General features: G+C 39.7%; 1 protein-coding gene across 1 annotated transcript in view; it reads right to left on the bottom strand.

The window, feature by feature from the left end:
* The window catches only part of grm8a (glutamate receptor, metabotropic 8a), a 305,450-nt gene that overhangs the window by 92,598 nt on the left and 193,067 nt on the right, over positions 1-19,785 (bottom strand). The window contains exons 4-5 of the mRNA XM_080886003.1: positions 1,303-1,438; positions 391-545 (exon numbers count right to left, since the gene is read on the bottom strand). Of these exons, the coding sequence (XP_080742129.1) occupies positions 391-545; positions 1,303-1,438 (291 nt within the window). The remainder of the gene's footprint in view (positions 1-390; positions 546-1,302; positions 1,439-19,785) is intronic.

Genomic DNA, 19,785 nt, shown 5'->3' with positions numbered 1-19,785 from the left:
TCCCTTTGATTCATTTAAAGTTCTATTTCTCTCCCTCGCTTCCAGTTTATATCTTGTCACCTATGTGGCCCTCCAGGAGTCAATTATCTAATAGAGAGCTCTGACAGAGAGCAAATGAGGATATTCTCCCTGGTGTATTGGCAAAAACTTGTTGCCCACTGGGATCAAAAGTGAGAGAACATGAGTCCATTTCATTTCTGTCTCTGGTCTTTCCCCTGAATCCTTAATTTGATCTATCAAAGTTTGAGCAGACGCTGCTTCGGCTTTCTTTCATTTGCCACAAATCCAGTTTCAGTGCAGGTGAGAACTACTTTTATTATTCCTCACATCTTCTCAGTTATTACCTGCACGTGTGCTGACAGCTTCGTATATGCTTGTTATTATCCTTACCATCCACAGATGCCCTTTTGGGAAGAATTGTGATGGCCCCCTCGGCCACCCTCTCCTGGCCAATCACAGGGGAGATCTTGGACCCCCAGCTGTCTGAACCCACCCACAGGAAGTGACCCGTCTGGTTGTTCCTTTTAGCTGCATCCAGAACTCGTCTGTTTTAGAAAAAGAAAAGATAATTCAAATATCTGAAGATAGACTACAGCAGACAAGTCGAGCAGTGGGGTATTGATTTAGGCTTAACCCTACATAAAGATCACTGCAGCTTTTTTCTTGTACCACTGCTTATATCTATAACTGATGCAGCAACAGGCAGCATCCGTCTTGCCCGTGAGGAGTGACTCCTTTTTTTTCTATCCATAAAATGTGTGAAAAACATGTCATCAAGTATTTATTTCCAAATCTCAAGCATTCTGGAGCTTAGCATTCTGGACAGCATTTATCTAAAAAGGCTTTATTCTTCAAGCATTTTTGGCAGGACCCAAAGACAAGAGGTCTGATTGACCAGTAATTAAGCCATTTCAGGGGGTCGTATGAGTCAAAACTGCATTTTATAATATTTGAATTTTTTTGTTTAAATCTCAATTTTCATAACTGCCTAATAATTATGTACATCATCATTCAAGATGTAAATGCAATAATTGTGCCTGTAGTATAGTGCGAACTCTTGTCGGTACCACAATGCAACACTTCTAACCAAGTGAGTTGCTAAAGAATAGCGATATGAAAACCAGGTCTTTTCTTCTTCAGAATAACATAATTGTAATCACAGCGAGCATGTAGGTGTCAAAAGGTTTCTATTGTAAAATATGTTGAAAATGTCACAGAAAATCTTATTAAACAAAAAAGTACACCTGATAGCAGCGGGAAAGTTGACCAGCAGGGTTCGTTTTTAAAGTGCACAACACGTACCGTATGTCATCCTCATTAGCGAACATGATGATGGCCCTGGCATTGGAGGTCTCCAGCAGGCGTCTGATGATCTTGTCAAACTCCCCTGGCCTGGGCTCCCTGGGGATCTTCAAGGACTGGGCAATACACACACCACCTGAGACAGAAGAGGGGGGAAAAGCAAAAGGAGGGACAGATTGCATCATCTATTTTAGATTCACTGATTTGCATTTTCCATTCTGTTTTCAACACTAATTTCACTCTCGGGTCGGCTTGTACACATTTCTGAAACTATTCAAAGCACTCTGTGTCGAGGCCTCTGACGAAGGCTTTAACACTTCGAACACCCTCACAGCTTTGAGATAAAGGTAAGAGTAAGTGGTTGGTTAACATGGCAGCAGAGAAAGAAAGCAAGATATTCACTAAAGTCCGGGAAGAGACATGACTGAACGTAAAATAGTACTGGCTGTTCAATACAATTTGTTCTCCAAAAGATTCAAGACAAAAAACATTTGAAAAGATTAAACAAAAACTGACAGGTAAGATCGGACTAGGTAGGAAGAAAGTAGAGAAAGGGTAGGAGGAATCTGGGGGACTGGGAAATTCTAAGAGAGGAACGCTGAAGAAGAAAAGGGATGTTAAAATTGATACCGAAAAAGACTAAAAGGAAGAAGTGAAAATAAACAGTGGGAAGCTGAGGAGGGGGGAACGAGCATTAAAAAAAGAATTTGCTAAAATGAATTGAGATGATGGTGGAGGTAGGTGGTGTTGATCACAGGAGAGAAAACTGTAAGAAACAAAGGAAAAGAGGAATGGGGCATGAATGATTTAAAATCACGGCACTGCACAGAGTAAGTGGCAAGAAATATCGTCTGTACCCACTTCACCTCCTTAATTTACTATTGTCGAGTGCAGCAATATTAGTTATTTCACTCACAATATGAGATAATGAAGATTTCTGTCTACCTGGTTCCGCCTTGATCCCTCAGCCCTCTCACACACACGGACACACTGTTGCATACTGTTTTCAGCCACCTCAGGAGGTGTTTTTTTTTAAGCTGTTAATTCACTCTGGCTGCATTCAATCATTAGCTATTGTGTAAATTCTTTTTAGCAGTATGTGTGTGTGAGTGTGTAGGATTATGTTATTGTTGTACATTGCCTTTGTTATATCTGTACAGAATTTATGATGGACATTGTGTATCCATGTCTTTAGTGTGTAAGTCTACACATTCATTTCATTCACGTCTCTGGGAATGTCTGTGTGTGTGTGTGTGAGAGAGAGAGAGAGTGAGTGTGTGTGTGTCTGTATATAGAAGTGAGAAAGTATGAATGATGTCCCCTTTCCTCCCTGCCTGTTCCAGACCATTTATTGAACATCTGTACAGTCTGTCGCTTTCACTATGTCACAGCCCTTAATCACACACACGCACACACACACAGACGCACACACATCCACATAAATGCGCACACCGGAGTGCATGAGCGCTAAAACAAATACTCATTAGCCTCAAATTAAAAGCCTCTCAAGGATAATCACTAAAGTGACAAAATCTGCACAAGTACCCACCTCTACCCCGCTCCCCTACACACTCGCACATTTACACTCATTCTCACACAGACACACACAAGAAGCAAATATTTAAATGTTCAAAATACGTTCTCAAGGATAATGACCAAGTAGACATGCACTTTTGCATACATATACAAAAACAGCAAATCATAAATAAATTCAGCGTGGCATATGTACACGCATACACTCAAATACACAAGCGCTGATGATTGCATTCTCCCACCATTGTCCTTGGAGCAGCATAAAAGTGATTAAATCGCTGTTTGTTTCACAGCCTCACAACCATCATTAATAACTGTCCCTGTGGAGAACGAGTTTCCCAGATAAAGAAAATATCAAATATTGTCTGTAAACTTAAGAGCTTCTCCACACACGCGCGTGCGCGCACACTTGGCTGTCACTATCGCAGCCAAACACTTCACATATTTGATGGTGCAGAAATGGAAAAAAAAATTGACGGCATGTTAAAAGTGAACGTCAGATATTAGCGCACACCTTTTGCTTCTCAGCTAAAAGCACAGCTGCGAGGCAGGTCAGGAGACGCATCAACATCTTCTTTTTTAATCACTCCCAGAATGTCAAGTTGAAAGCTTAACAGGAAACAAGGTTCAATATCCAAATCCTTGCACAGCAGGGCACAGGAAACAGAGGACTGGGTTCACGTTCCAAACACAGACATGCATAAAAAGAAAAAGTCAAGAAAAAAATTTGCTAAAAATATCCTGAATATATGTAGCCTATATTTCTGCTCTTTGTCAAAAACTTCTAATATGCAAAAATATTTTTAGTGTATTCTGTAATCTTTAAAATCAGCACCTCAAGTAGTCTCCAAAGCAAATCAAGTCAGAAGCGTGCTGCTGTTTCCCGAGGAGGGAAACTGTGCCTGAGAGCATTAGACACTCATTATCCTCTGGATAAACAAAGCAGTAAACACATTATTTACTGGCATTTGTTATGTCAATAATGTTCATCATTATTGGATTAAGTCGGAATTAGTGCTATATTTAGAGAAATCAAAGTGTGAAAAGCTGTTCAGTCAATTTTAACTTTCAGCTGTTCTTGTCTTATAGTCAAAGGCTCGTAATTTGGCTGATTGTGTGTAAACTGTATAATTAATTGTTTGGAGACATATGCTCACACGCTGCGCATGCTAATGTGGAAACCGTAAGAAAATCTCTTCATTCACTTCAGATAACAGCTGTATTGTGTCACTGTAATAGTCAGTTTTTGTTACATAATTTGCCAGTTGTAGCACGTTCATCTACAATGGGCTAATTGAATTATGAGCTCTTTATCCACTGAGCACCAACACACCGAGCTCTCCGTTTATCACTAATAACCTGATTATTGAGCCTTCGCTGTGGAATTGAATGTCACTGAATCTTAATTCCTTGAACGTGTGAGTGCGCGCTCATGTTTTTCACATCTCTGGGCGCAGATGCGAGGTGTAGCATTGTGCCCCGTGAATACCTGTTTTTTGTATGTGTGAATAGGAATCAACCTGTGGCCACGAGGAATGAATCAATGCACTCAGCTATCTGTGGAAATACATGCAGTTTAATGTGCATTTTTGTGTGCGTGTTACACGTTACTATGCATTTGTATCCGCTTGTCCCCTCTGCAGCTGTTACAGAGAGAGGCAGAGTGCAAGCTGTGATGATAAATCCAGAGGTGCGGACTCGAGTCACATGACTTGGACTCGAGTCAGACTCGAGTCATTAATTTTATGACTTTAGACTTGACTTGAAAAAATGTTCTAAGACTTGTGACTTGACTTGGACTTTTACACCAATGACTTGGGACTTGAATTGGACTTGAACCGGTTTACTTGAAAAGACTTGATATTTTACCCCAAATATAAAATTTAACATGCATATTATATAGAGATTGAAAATGTGACGTCATTCACGGGTAGAACCGCAAAGGATTCTGGGAACTCGTGGCAAGCGGTACTAGCGCACGCAGGCTTTCAATTAAAATCAGTTATACAGCGATAAAAAGAAACACAAAAATGTCAAGAAGCTGTTGTATTATTAACTGCAATAGCCGGTCGCATGACAGCCACGGGAAGCCGACGGGTAAAGAGATCGGTTGTTATCGGATTACGTCGTTGAAGAGAAATTGTTCGAGCCATGTTCGAGTAACAAAGACGCGACTGGATTGCAGCCATTCAAAGACCAAATATAACGTCCCAGAACACTCCAGCTCACATGTTAGTCTGCTCCAAGCATTTACACGAAGGTCAGTGTTTTTTAGTAGTTAATACGTCATTTTCATAACATAATTGGTGATATAGGTTACAAGTAAGTCTGGCGCTGAACAGAAATTGTGGCGCTATGCTCCTTTATTTATTGTGCATAAATAGTGAATTGTCCTGACACAATATTGCGTTTCGCTTATGTTATTATGGTACATTGACAAAAACATATACGTTTATTCACAGGATAAAACAGTTGTTTTGTATCACTAATTGTCCAGTGCGATTACAGCATACAGTATTGTTGTCACTGCTACATTTCTGTGATGAACCAGAAATTATTTCCACTACTAATTAATTACCGTTGAGCTCAAAGGTTATATTAATAAACGGTTAAGGAATGTGTATTTATGACGACCATTTGTGAGATTGGTAAACTTATGATACGTACGATGGTCTTTCGTTCTACACGGTGCATTTCAAGGTCCTGCACCCATCCGTCGGTAAACTGTACCTGGACTTGTTGCAGTGACCGGAAGTTACTAAACTTCATGAGTGTATGCACTCACTCCAAGAACCGTATGATTATTAATATGCATATAAATAAAGAAGCTATTTTGTGCAAAGATGTCAACTGTAAGAATGCTGTGCATAAACATGTACTCTGCTCCATGTATGATGATATAGTGACTGCTCTGTATAAAAGTGGCACACTGCTTGATAAACAATATAAGCATAAGAAACCTAACATCAGACCTGGCTGGAAAGAACATGTATCCATGTACCATGATGAAGCTCGCATAGCTTATAAATGTTGGGCCATGGCTGGAAGACCTAAACAAGGCCCAGAATTTGAACAGAAAAAATGTGCGAATGCCAGATATAAGTACGCTGTTCGCTTTATAACTAAAAATGAGCAAATGCTAAGAGCAGATTCTTTGGCCAGGAAAATGCTGTGTAATAATACGGCAGATTTTTGGAAAGAGGTGAAAGCTCTTAATAACTGTAAACCATCTCTACCATCAACTGTTGAAGGTGTTTCTGGGGCAGATAACATTGCAGCATTATGGAGACAGCATTACAGTGCGTTGTTTAACTGTATAAAAAGTGAACCATATGAGGACAATCTTGACATGAGTAATGACACAATAAGTGTAAGGACACATGAAGTATATGAAGCCATTCATAGGTTGTCTGATAATAAATCCTCTGGTTTGGATCACATCACTGCAGAACATTTAAAACATGCTAGTGTAAGGCTAGCTCCTCTTTTAGCACTCTGTTTCACTGGGTTTATGATTCATGGCATATTACCAGACTCAATGCTGTGTATTTTACTGGTACCAGTTATGAAGGACAAAGCTGCAAAAGTGAGCTGCTTGGATAATTACAGGCCAATTGCACTAGCCAGTATTTTATCTAAGGTGTTAGAAAGAATCTTGTTTGACAGAGTTAGTGTGTTCATCTCTTCTCTGGATAATCAGTTTGGCTTCAAAGCACGGCACTGACATGTGCATATATGCACTCAAGGAAATAGTCAGTTTGTACAGGGCTAAAAATTCATCTGTCCTCATGTCTTTCATTGATGCCTCTAAGGCTTTTGATCGAGTGAACCACAGAAAACTTTTTGATAAAATGAAGAGATGGGGAGTTCCTCAATACATCGTGAGGATTCTCTCTTACTGGTACGCTCATCAGAACATGCAGGTTAAATGGGGAAGCAGTATTTCTGCCCCCTTTGGTGTCAGCAATGGTGTTAGACGGGGTGGGATTTTGTCTCCAATTTTATTTAATTTGTATGTTGATGATTTGTCCATACAACTGAGAGCCTGTAACACTGGGTGTATATTAGGTAAAGCACTGATAAATCATCTTATGTATGCAGATGACCTGGTTGTTTTTAGTCCAAGCAGTGCTGGGTTACAGGATCTTCTTAATGTCTGTACTGAATATGGTGTGCAATATGACATTGAGTACAATGCTGCTAAAAGTGCTGTTTTGATATGTAGAACCAAGCAGGATAAACAGCTAAATTTCCCTTTGTTTAAACTGGCACAAAAAACTCTTGAAGTTCATAAAAAGGTGAAATACCTCGGTCACTTTATTACTGAGCAAATGAATGATGATGATGACATATACAGACAACGGTGTAAGCTCTATGTGCAGGCAAATACTATTGCACGCAAATTCAGCTTTTGTTCACTTCCAGTTAAAGTGGCTTTGTTTAAAGCGTATTGCACACCGCTATATACTGCCCCCTTGTGGTCATCCTACAAACAATGTAGCATGCAGAAGCTGCATGTTGCATATAATGATGCGATGAGAATCCTTTGCAGGATACCTAGAAGTGGTAGTGCCAGCCAGATGTTTGTAGCTGTGGGTGTTTGGACTTTTAAAGCACTTTTAAGGAAGCTAATGTTCAATTTTAGAGAACGACTGGATGGTTCGAGTAACAGTATAATTTTAGCACTCACAGATCCGACAGTGAGTGGTTCCCGTTACTCATCCAGTCTCAGAAAGCACTGGTTAAAGTGTTTGTGTATTTATTGATTTATTTTAAGTAATTGTGTTTTATGTATATTATGGTTTTATGTTTTTACAAATGTTTTAGATACTTATTTATATACATATATATATTTAATGGTGTATACCTTGTGTTGGGGGGGGGGGGGGAGTGTTGTGTGTGTGTGTGTTTTTTTTTTTTTTGTCTTGTTTTTATGGACATGAAGTCTGCCAATTAAGATTGAATTGAATTATAAAGATCCATTAGAGTGTTCATCATATCGTCCTATATCACTCTTAAATGTAGATTTAAAAATACTGTCAAAAACACTTGCTCTCAGGCTAGAGCAACATCTACCATTGTTAATTTCTCCAGATCAGACAGGTTTCGTGAAGGGTAGGCATGGTTTTTTCAACCTGCGCAGGTTTTTGAACATATTACACACCAAGTCAACTACAACCCCTGAAATTGCCTTATTACTCGATGCTGAGAAGGCATTTGACCGGGTGGAGTGGGATTATCTGTTTTATACTCTGCATAAATTTGGATATGGCCCTAATTTCATTTCATGGATTCAGTTACTTTACTCCTCACCTATGGCACGTGTTAGAACAAATTCGTTATTCTCTTCTTATTTCCCACTTCTCCGTGGTACGAGACAAGGATGTCCCTTATCCCCTCTTCTTTTTGCATTATCAATTGAACCACTGGCGATTAAACTGCGAGCTGACAGTTGCATTAAGGGCATCTTCAGAGGTGACCAGGAGCACAAAATATCCTTATATGCTGACGACCTCCTGCTGTATATGTCAGAGCCTTTATGCTCTCTTCCCCGTGCTCTTGCCATTTTTGAATGTTTTGGTAATATTTCAGGTTACAAGTTAAATCTGCATAAAAGTGAACTTCTCTGTGTCAACTCTATAGCCAGAAAGATTTCATTTTCAGGTTTTCAATTTAGCGTTAAATCAGGGTATGTGACCTATCTGGGGGTTAAGGTTACCCACTCATACAAAGATCTTTATGAAAGAAACTTTGTCCCGCTGCTTAAAAATACTGAGACAGATCTTCAGAGGTGGAACAATTTACCACTGTCATTAATTGGCCGCGTCAATTCTATCAAAATGAACATACTTCCCAAGTTCCTTTACTTATTTCAATGTATCCCATGCTACTTACCCAATAAGTATTTTATAACACTGAATAAGCATATCTCTGCATTTATTTGGAATGGCAAAAGTCCACGAATTCGTAAAGATTTCATGCAGAGGACTAGGCCAATGGGTGGATTAGCCTTGCCAAACTTTCAGTCTTATTATTGGGCAGCAAATATTCGTAATATGCTGTACTGGATGAGTAATGTTACTACAGAGACTCCAGCTTGGCTCCAAATTGAGTCATCCAATTGTGGCAAAATTTGCCTATCAGCTTTGTTGAGTTCAGCTCTCCCATTAGAACTATACACCTATAAACGTAACCCTTTGTTGTATGACTCGCTCAGAATCTGGGTGCAATGTAGGAAAAGGTTGGGGTTACACTTAATGTCAATTAAAGCACCTATCTGCTCAAACCATATGTTCCCACCCTCCATGATGGACTCTGCCTTTAAAATATGGGAAAGTAATGGCCTTAGAAATATCAAAGACCTTTTTGTAGATGGGATTTTTGCCTCATTCACGCAGCTCCTGAAGCAGTTTAATGTTCCTCGGCAACATTTTTTCCGCTATTTACAAATTCGTCACTTTGTAAAGAGTCGATTTCCTTCATTTCCGGAACTACCTGAGGAAACTTCTTTGGATAAAATTATTAATATAAACGTTCATAAGAGAGGGGCGATTAAAGAAATCTATGCTATACTATTAGATCTTCAATCTCCTTCTCTCTTCATCCTTAAAGCACAGTGGGAGAAAGACCTTGGGATGACTATAACAGATGAGCTCTGGCAATCTTTTCTCCAGAGGGTACACTCTTCTTCGATATGTGCCAGGCATGGGCTCCTTCAATTTAAGGTCCTACACCGATTACATATCTCCAAGGAAAAGTTAGCCAAGTTCTATCCAGGAGCTGACCCTCTGTGTAACAGATGTAAAGCAGAAACAGGTTCGCTCCTTCATACCTTTTGGACATGCCCCAATCTTCATACCTATTGGGTGTCTATATTTAACACTCTGTCAGAGATGTATAACGTTAAATATGAGCCTTCTGCTCTAACGGCTATCTTTGGGGTGATACCTCAAGACATCACTTTGCCAAAATGCTATTCGAATTCTATTGCCTTTGCTTCACTTATCGCAAGGCGCCTTATACTTTTAAGATGGAAGCAGGAAGCTCCTCCCACACATGAACAGTGGCTTGCAGAGCTCATGAGGTTTTTACATTTAGAAAAGATGAGATATACACTGGCAGGTTCAACCACCAAATTTCTTAGGGCATGGCAGCCATTCTTGATGTACATGGAAACATTTAAAATGACCACCTTATCATGACCAGATACCATATCTCTATATCGCTATCATAGCTAACTGTACGCTGAATGTCCCTTATACATTTTATTTTTCTATTTGTTTGTTGTTGTTTGTTTGTTTTTTGTTGTTTTGTAGGGGTTTCTTTGGTTTGTTTGTTTGTTTTTTCCTTCTCTATTTCTGTTATCTTTTGGGGTATTGTAAATACTGAACAGCAAACTACTGTATGTTCAATGTTTTGTTGTTAACATGCTGCTGTGACTGAAAATAAAATTTATAAAAAAAAAAAAAAGATTGAATTGAATTGAATTGAAATAAATATGCTAAGATGAGATAGCTGACTTCATCTAACTAGCAAATGTTGTCCAGGCTACGTTGGTGATACAGTTTTTTTTAATGTGTATGATATTTTTGTCATGCGATTTTAAAGCTGGTCCTACAACCGCATCCAAGAATAACATGCAGCGTATCTCAGAACTGTCGGTGAAAATTATTCTTGGAGCTAGGTTTAATTGAGCTGCATTTTAAAGAGGTGCAATTTCACAATTTGTGTATATTTTCTAAGTTCACTATTTTGTCATGTGTTGAGAAAAACACAGATTTTAAAATTACATGGTCTAATATTTACATTTAGCATAACTGCAACATTATTTTTTTCGGGTTTTTTTTTAAAGACTCGAAAGGACTTGAAATTCAAAATTTCAGACTTGTGACTTGACTCGGACTTTTACACCAGTGACTTGAGACTCGACTCTGACTTGCCTGACATTACTTGAGACTTGACTTGAGACTTGAGGATAAAGACTTGAGACTTACTTGAGACTTGCAAGACAATGACTTGGTCCCACCTCTGGATAAATCCAATGTTAAGTGTGTCCAGCGTCTCTCCAAACGAAACCCTGGCAGTCGGTAATTAACTCCATTCTGTTTAGAGGTTGAATTTTTTCAGTTGCAGGAAGGGAAACGCCGCTGTCTCAGCGTTTAATTAACAATCTGCTTCCCTCCCACACGCCCTTCTCTCTGCACCATTTCATCTATTATCCAACAGAGACTTGAATGGGGAAGAAGAAAAAGAGAGAAATTACTCATCCTTCTCACTGTGTGCGTCTTGCTTTTGTCAATTTCTTCTCACCTGTAGCTCATCAAACTTTTCCTAATACCTCCAAAGTATTTAGACAATTTCAGGAACGAACTAGCTAAACTTGGGGCACTGCATCCTGAAATAATTACCTAAACTCCTTACACATCAGACAGTGCATAAAATGCAACAAGCAAATTTTTTCTTCTTTTTTCATATGTTGTTTTTATTAATCCCTCAAACCTACCTTACATGAATTTCACAGCAGTCATTTCTGCTTCTGCACAAACTGTGGTGTTGACTCTGTAAAGGTTTGCACACATTCACTGATAAACCCGTGCATTTTATAATATTGCTGTACTAGATGAATAAAAGTACAAGGTCACTTAGATCTTACACTTGTATGGGCTGCTCAGCCATGGAAACCCATGCCATGAAGCTCCTGGCTCACAGTTTCATTGCTGATGTTAATGCCAGAGGATGTTTGGAGCTCTGCAGCAATGCAGGTTGGTGACTTTATCACACTATGCAATCAGTCCTGATTTGGTTTGCAAATGCTTCTACTTGGCAATAATACCATTTGTTGATTGTGGAGCATCTAGAAGGAGGTGGCCTCCTATTACAGTACCAGACTTGAAATCAGTGACCTCTTTAGAACACCCCATTCTTTCACAGATGTTTGTAAAGTCAGACTAAATGACCTGATTTTAATCACTTGTGGCAGTAGAACTAAAAACACCTGAATTAAAAAATTAAGAGTATACGTGGTTCAAAACTTTACAGCCATTCCCAAAAGTCAAGAGTACTGCAGCCCACTTAAAAACCAGAAAGTCCCATTAAAGCCCACCCAATCTTAAGTCTTCACGACAAAAGAAACTGATGCATTTACTTGAAAAATATAGTAAAAAACACATAAACAACACAGGCTGCTGACTATAAATCACTACTGCTACCCAGTCATATGCAAAGTGTTAAGGCCAATGAATGAAATTTCTTCATGGCTAGTGACTGGTGTGTGTGTGTGTGTATGTGTGCGGGTGTGCATATTTCTGGGTTAAACATGACTGGAGTAATAAAGTGAAACAAAGGCAATAAAATCCGACTCCCTTTCTGTAATAATTATTCCATTACAATACAGTCGCATTATCCTCCAAGCAGCCTGCAAGTGTGTCCTGATAATTTTGAGAGACACACATGCCCTATCAGCTGTTACTATTAGCACAGGATTAAACATGGTTGGATCAAATGCGAGGCTCTGTGTGGTCTACAAATCCACAAAGGAAGAAATTAATTTCTTTCTCCAGCTTGGTATTTCCTTGATAAACCCTGTCTCCGGACTCCCACTACATAAACACTTGCCAATGGATTGTTACTATGGAGAATACTTAGACACATGCACACACTCTTTCTTTCTCTCCAAACCTCATTAGCACACACTTTAAAATTAGAAGTTGCCCTCTGCTTCTGTTCATGAGTGGGGGTACTGTGATATAGGCCCTTTGAAGGCAATGATTTTTTTCTTTTGTGTATGTGTGGTGGTGCATGTGCACTTGGCTTTTTTAAACAATGCTTGTTTAAGTTCTGTACTTACTAACATGGGATCTTACCAATTTTTTATATGGTTTTTTTTTTGTGCTGTTTTTCATGTGGTGCGCAAATTTTTTTGTCCCACACAATGTGTGTCTTTTTTTCAGCCTCTGAGGTAAATGTCCTCTGCAGGCTTCCTAATGAATCATTGACAACCCACAAACCGCTGTCCAAAGAAATGTGCATCCTCCCATTAAAATAAGCCTTAAAGGATGCAGGTCACAGAGCCTCAGACCGGCTTGAAAATTCAAAGCGGCCCAAACCCGAACCCAAAAAAGATGCTGCTCAGACCTGAAACCACCCTCAGGTGAAAATGTTTTTCTAAACTTGTAACAGGTTCAAGTTTGGTAGCTTATAATTTGATGATAATGGAACACCGGTTGGTGCAGGGAGCGCTAAAAAAAACGGGCAGAGTTTCTTCAGTTTTCAGAAAAAGAATGTTGTTTTGGTCAACTTTTGATTAGCGTAGCGTGAATACACACTGAGGGAAAATTACAACCCCACACCAACATTTGGAACATTGCTCATTATGTTAGAGTTCCCACTGTATAAATGAAGGCACTAGTTTGCATCAGTGGGTGGATATTGAATATTTGCTAGATGGCACAGCATAAACAGCTTCGGGTGATGCTCAGACAAAATACAATAATTTGTGGTATCTATCTAAAAACCTCATTTACAATCTAGTCTCAGTATATTATAGCAGAATTTAATAATATAGTTGCAGGAGTTATCTTTCAGTCTGCATCTATATTGTATTATTATAATCCTAGGCACTGGAAAAATCTGTCTTTTCTTTAGTGTGCGTTACTGTGGTTTTTGTACGCAAGTGAAGAATGGAAAATACATTGCAGAAAACAAAAACATCTTTCTATTTAGTATCTATAGGCAGCATGTGAACAGCAAGAATTGGCTAAAAACAAACCAGAGCGTTCATTTTTTGTTTTTGTTTTTAATAATGTTTAGATTAATTATTACATACATAATTATTATGTCTATTTAACTATAGATTTTGACTATTTTTCACAGCATGGATTTAACAAGGTGCTGGAAAGTTCCCCGGAGATTTTGGTTCATATTGACATGATTGCATCACACAGTTGTTACAGGTTAGCCGGCTGGACATCCATGAGCCAAATCTTCTGTTCCATCATTTCTCAAAAGTGCTCTGTTTGACTGAGTTCTGGTGACCGCAGAGCCCATTCAAGTACAGTGGAATCAGTGTCATCTTGTAGAAACCAGTTTGAGATGATTTGAGTTTTGTGACATGGTGCGTTTTCTTGCTTGAAGAAGCCATTAGAAGATGGGTACACTGTGGTCATAAAGGGACAGACATGGTCAGCAACAATACTCAGGTAGTCTGAGGCATTTAAATGATGCTCAGTTGGTACTAAGGGGCCCAAAGTGTCCCAAGACACCATTACACTATCACCACCATTCTGAACCACTGACACAAGGCAGGATGGACCCAAGCTTTAATGTTGTTTACATCAATATCTGACCCTAACATTCAAACATCCCAGTAGAAAGGGTTGAAAATTACTAGTACAATCACTTGAAACTTTCTGTGCAACACTAATTTAATTGATATGAAAATAAAATAGAATAAACTTTTAAACACATCAAAACATAGTTGTGAGCAGATGGGAATTAACTGTCTCTCCTTCTGTGGGCAACTAAAGAGAGGCTACTGGGTGATACTACAGTAAATTACAGTTCTAATTATCTAAAACTTGGAAAATCCTGTACATTAATAAACATTAAAATATGTACGTATAATTAAACTGAAAGTGTCATATGTGCTAAAAATAAAAATAAAAAAAAACTAATTTACAATGTGTTGCAGGGTAAAGTAACGGTTTCTATGTGGTGCAAAAAGCCAAGCATGTTAATGCATCAATCTTTATGCTGTCCTGTCACAAACCCATGCAAGTCCTTTTACTTTTCATCTGTGAGGCAAATGTGAAGGACAGAGGCACTGACTGCAGATTAAATGAAAAGGACTTGAACTTGTCACCTATACTTATTTCATACATAGAGGTCAGACTGTGCCTTGTAAAGTAAATCTTGGCCTTTTAGCATCTAAGTTTCACTACCGTCACACAGAAAATGTCTGAGTGCACTGTGTAGCAACACCTGACGTGTGTGTGCGCGCGTGTGTGTATGCGCGTGTGTGTATGCGCGTGTGTGTGTACATGTTTAGACATCTTTTTGGGGACAGAAAATTGAAATGCCACTATACTTGTGGGGACCAATGGTGACTTATGGGGACGAGTTTGAACTCGTGGGGACCTCCTCACTAAGATATGAAAACGAGTGTGTGGGTGTGTGTGTGTGTGTGTGTGTTGGCAGAATTGTCATCACCACAGGAGTCAGACAGTCTAGCTGAAGTCAGCATTTGCTCAGGTCTAATGTGGAGACAGGTGGACACCTAATGCACGCAGCACTGTGCATGCATCAGACGAATGTGCATCACAGGCAAAAATGGAACCCATCTAACTGCTGCAAGTATTTCCATGAAAAAGCAACATAATAGCACATTTAAAGCACTTTAAAAGTATATATATAAAATTTGGGGTTGCACTGAGCATTTCTTCTTCTCTTACTTCTTTTCACTCTATGTGTTTATATGCAATTTTGCATTTAATGTGTGTCTTTTGTCCTGTCTCCCTCCCCTCACCCACAACCAGTTGTGGCATGTGGCTACTCCTGCCTGATTCTGGTTCTTCCAGAAGTTTCTTTCCCTTAAAAAGGAGTTTTTCCTTCGCACTGTCGCCATGTGCTGACTCACAGGGGATTGTCTGTATTATTGTGGGGTCTTTACCTAACAATACAAACCACTTTGAGATGACTGTTGTTGTGATTTGGTGCTATATAAATAAAATTGCATTGAACTGAACTGTATTGAAATGAACTGTGTGAGTTGGCAGGTTTGTCATCACCACAGGAGTCATGAAGTCCGGCTGAAGTCAGCATTTGCTCAGGTCTAATGTGAAGAAAGGTGGATGCCTAATGCACAGAGCGCCATGCACGCATCAGACGAGTGTGCAGCCTCTTTAAATGCTGTAAGCATTTCCATTAAAAAGCAATATGATAAGAAAACATAAAGAACTTTGGAAAATATAAGAAATTAGTGGTTAAGAAAGACTGACAAAATTAGTAGGAAAGCACAAGCTATACATGTTGCGTATTCATTTTTCCCCCCTAATTAGTGGCTGTGAATGGAACCTTGAGAAAATACTGGAAGTAGCATTGTAGTGATAATTCACACGAGACCCCAACTTACAGCTGTATCTGAATCATCTTGTGCAAATATATATCTGAGTATTTACATTCTTTTTGCTTTTCCACAGAATTTGGTATAACACGCGTCAACCCACATCTAAAACCCATAAGAAAAGGAAACAGAAAAAGATTTTCCATTTCTAAATCTGCACAAGCCAAAACCCAAACAGTGCTCGAAAGTGCTGACTAATAAGCACTTTTCGTACTTTATTCTTCAATATCAGCAAGTATATAGAAATTCCACTAGCTTTGAACAAGTTTCTGTGAGATCTGACAACTGCAACGGGAGACTACTTTTGTGAGGCAGGAGACAAGTCAGTCTCGATGTCTCCACTGAGTCATCTGACCTTCCATCGCCAGTCGCACATCACCAGTACTTCTAATCAATCAGACTAATCCCAATGGCTTCTGCTGGGTGGTGGGAGGACAGGATCGGCAGTGGGCCAGACAAGAGGGGATAGATGGCGAAGACCTCAAACGAAGAGACGGGATAAGGGATTGCAGGATGATAGGCAGGACGGGTGGAGAAATGAGAAGATAAGTAGAAGAGGAGGATTCTGGAACTAGGGAAGGAGGAAATGGAAAAGGACGGAAAGATGAAACGATGTAGCATATAAAGCAAGGGGGAGGGAGATAAGCAAGGGATGATTGGATGCCAGACAACAGATAAAAATCACAAGGTCAACGTTAAGCTCAGAAATCACAAAGAGAGAACATGCCCACTTCTCTGTCTGATACTCTCTGTATGACTTCTGAGTGTTGATCTCTCTTGCTTTAACTCTACTGTTGCAACAGCCCTCTCTTTGACATAGAAATGTGCCCCCACCCCTACACACACAGAGAGACACACACACATGCACACACGCTATCTGACAGTAATCAGACATCCAATTACAGCAGTGCCCCCGGAGTAGGGCTGTGTACATGCATGTGACTGTTTGTGTATGTGTGCGTCTGAGAATACATGTGTTTGCTTCTTTGCTGTCTTTTTTTTTTTTACTGAACACACACTGATACTGCATCAGATGCCTGCTGATGTCTGATACTCCCCAGCCCGGGATGTCCTGCTGTCCCTCTAGCTCATGTTTTATCTGAGGATGAAGGATCTTTCATGTAAACACACACAGACACACACATAAGCAAGGCTGTTTCTAACAAAACGCTAGACTTGTAGAAGAATGCAAGGAAAAGGGATTACACAAAAACACTCAGCAAAATATAGTGAAAATGGTCACGGCAGGGAGCAATTCTGCTTTTACATTAAAAATGAAGAATTAAAATATATCAATTAACCATATTCTAGACCAAAAAACTACATTTGTGTTGTGGATTGTTGATTTTTTTCAGTGCCAGGGTAAGATAAGATAACCTCAAGAGCAGTTTATGCATTGTTAACGTTTTAGGGCAAATTGTTTAGTATTTCACACAGTACGTAGCAAAATTCTGTAATCTCACCTTTCTAACAAGTACAACAACCAGTACCATCCTTGTATTATACAGAAAATTAGTGCACAGATACAAAACGTATCCAAAGAAATATTTACTATAATACAAAGTGTTCAGGAGAAGTGACAAAAAACAGAAAAACAAACTGTAAATTGTCCTCGCTGTCTCCTAGGCCTCCCTTTACCCTGACTAGTCCTCTGTGTTCATGCTGCTCCATCTTCTTGCCTAACACCTGTATAAGTCCCTAAATGCCTCTTTTAGACTCTGACACACGATTGAATTTTTTTCTAATCGACGCTGAACCGGTTCAACATGAGTGAGACTAACTGGTAATCAGTGTTTTCCATTTTGAAGGCCAGTGTTCCCATAGGTCAACAAAGTGTGCTAAATGATACAATCTGTTTTCAGAGATTTACAAAGCTGTGTTTGAGAATGACATTTGAACCAAAGGAGACCAACAGAGCTTAGAGTTTATTAGTTTGGAGTCATGTTGTTGGTAGTTCCACTTTGTGTGAGTGTGTGTGTTTACAACCTGGAAAAACTGTAGCAGATCATCATAATCTTCAGTCTTTACCATATCGATGTTTGGTTTAATCAGAATCATCTTTATTTGGGCACGTTTGTGCACACAAACAAGGAATTTGAGTCCGGTTGACTTTGCCCTCTTCGTGCATATAAAAAAAAAAAAGAGATCACTTTGTTTAGTTGTTTGTCTTTTTACTTCATATTTGTCATGATTTTTGCAGACTTCCAAAAACAGACAAATAAAGAAAACACCCAAGTTATCTTTTTCAGAACCTTTTTTTTGTCTGATGTTGTGAATGATCTGAAACTATTCTTTGAAACTATTCTGTGGTTTTAATCAGAGAAAACAATTCTGTTGAGTTTTCTGACGTGTGCTTTATTTTTATTTTTTCTTGGTTTCTTTTTTTTTAAAGAAAAGATGTGAAGGTTTCACGAAGTCTGTTAGCAATTGTGAAAAAAAAAATCTTGGCGCTTATACTCCTCATGTTAGACTACACTGTTTCAGTAGATGGCTCTACAACACAATACATAGATGTCTTTGACAACTACTTTCTATTCTTTACGTTCTTTTGATACTTTGCAGTCATTTATGTAACCAGTTTTGAAACATGCAGTCGTACATAGTGGACTTTTTTTAATGATTAGTATATGACTCTACCACTTCCAACCTCCATTATTCTTCCAGGATGCAATCATCCATGCTTTTATTTCTTCTAGACTTGTTTACAGCCATGCACTTTACTCGGGCATCTCCTATCATAAGTGCGCATGCGCCAACCAGCGTGCAGCCTGTTACAGTCGCTCCTGCTTTTCTCTTAGTTTAGCTCTTTTTTCTTACGTATTCTTTTTTTTTCTGACTTGTATTTTCCTCCGTTTTCTATCTCTTACTCAATCATGTGGATTGAGAGAGTTTTTGTTCTTCTGGTGGCCGTGGAACTGTTACTTTTATCATGGAACGGGACCGCGGCACATCTCCTACACGCACGGACTGTTTACTCCAGAGATCAGCTGATCGCCCTGATGCCGGCCGGCTCGCTGGCCAGGCCCGCAGAAGTGCCCGCAGAAGTACCAGCTGAAATTTGGAGGAAAACACATCGGGGATGCAGAGGTCAAGGACCGAAGAGAAGAAAAAAGGTGACGGTGAGACAGCGGAGGCTCGAAGCGAGGAGGAGGTTTAAACCGTGTCTGCCGTCTATCGTGATGGGAAATGTGCGATCGTTGGCAAGTAAAATCGACGAGCTCTCAGCACTGGTACGGAGTCAGAGGGAATACCGAGAGTGTAGCCTGATGTGTTTCACCGAATCATGGCTGCACCAGGTCATTCCCGATGAGAATGCTTCCGTGGAAGGCTTCCACACTGTTCGGGCGGACAGGGACAGCATCGCTAGCGGTAAGCGGAAAGGAGGTGGGCTTGCTGTTTTAGTTAACAACCGGTGGTGTAACCCTGCCAACATAACAATCAAAGAAAGGATTTGTTGCCCGGACACTGAACTGTGTGCTGTTGGACTCAGGCCGTATTATTTACCCAGGGAATTCTCTCACGTCATCTTGGTGGCTGTTTATGTTCCCCCCTCTGCTAACCCCACAGCTGCATGTGACACTATCCACTCTGCCATAGCTCGGCTACAGACTCAGCACCCGAGTGCCTTTATTGTGATCTCGGGTGACTTCAACCATGTATCACTGGACAATACACTACCAACATTCAAACAATATGTGGACTGTCCCACCAGGGGAGAGAAAACTTTAGACTTACTGTATGCTAACGTCAAGGATGCATACAGCTCCTCCTCCCTCCCCCCACTTGGTAGGTCAGATCATAACCTGATTCACCTCACCCCCCGCTATGTG

This window comes from Rhamphochromis sp. 'chilingali' (assembly GCF_963969265.1).
Source record: "Rhamphochromis sp. 'chilingali' genome assembly, chromosome: 7".
NCBI lineage: Eukaryota > Metazoa > Chordata > Actinopteri > Cichliformes > Cichlidae > Rhamphochromis > Rhamphochromis sp. 'chilingali'.
Note: the sequence above shows the minus strand (reverse complement) of the source record. Positions and strands in the feature narration are given on the sequence as shown.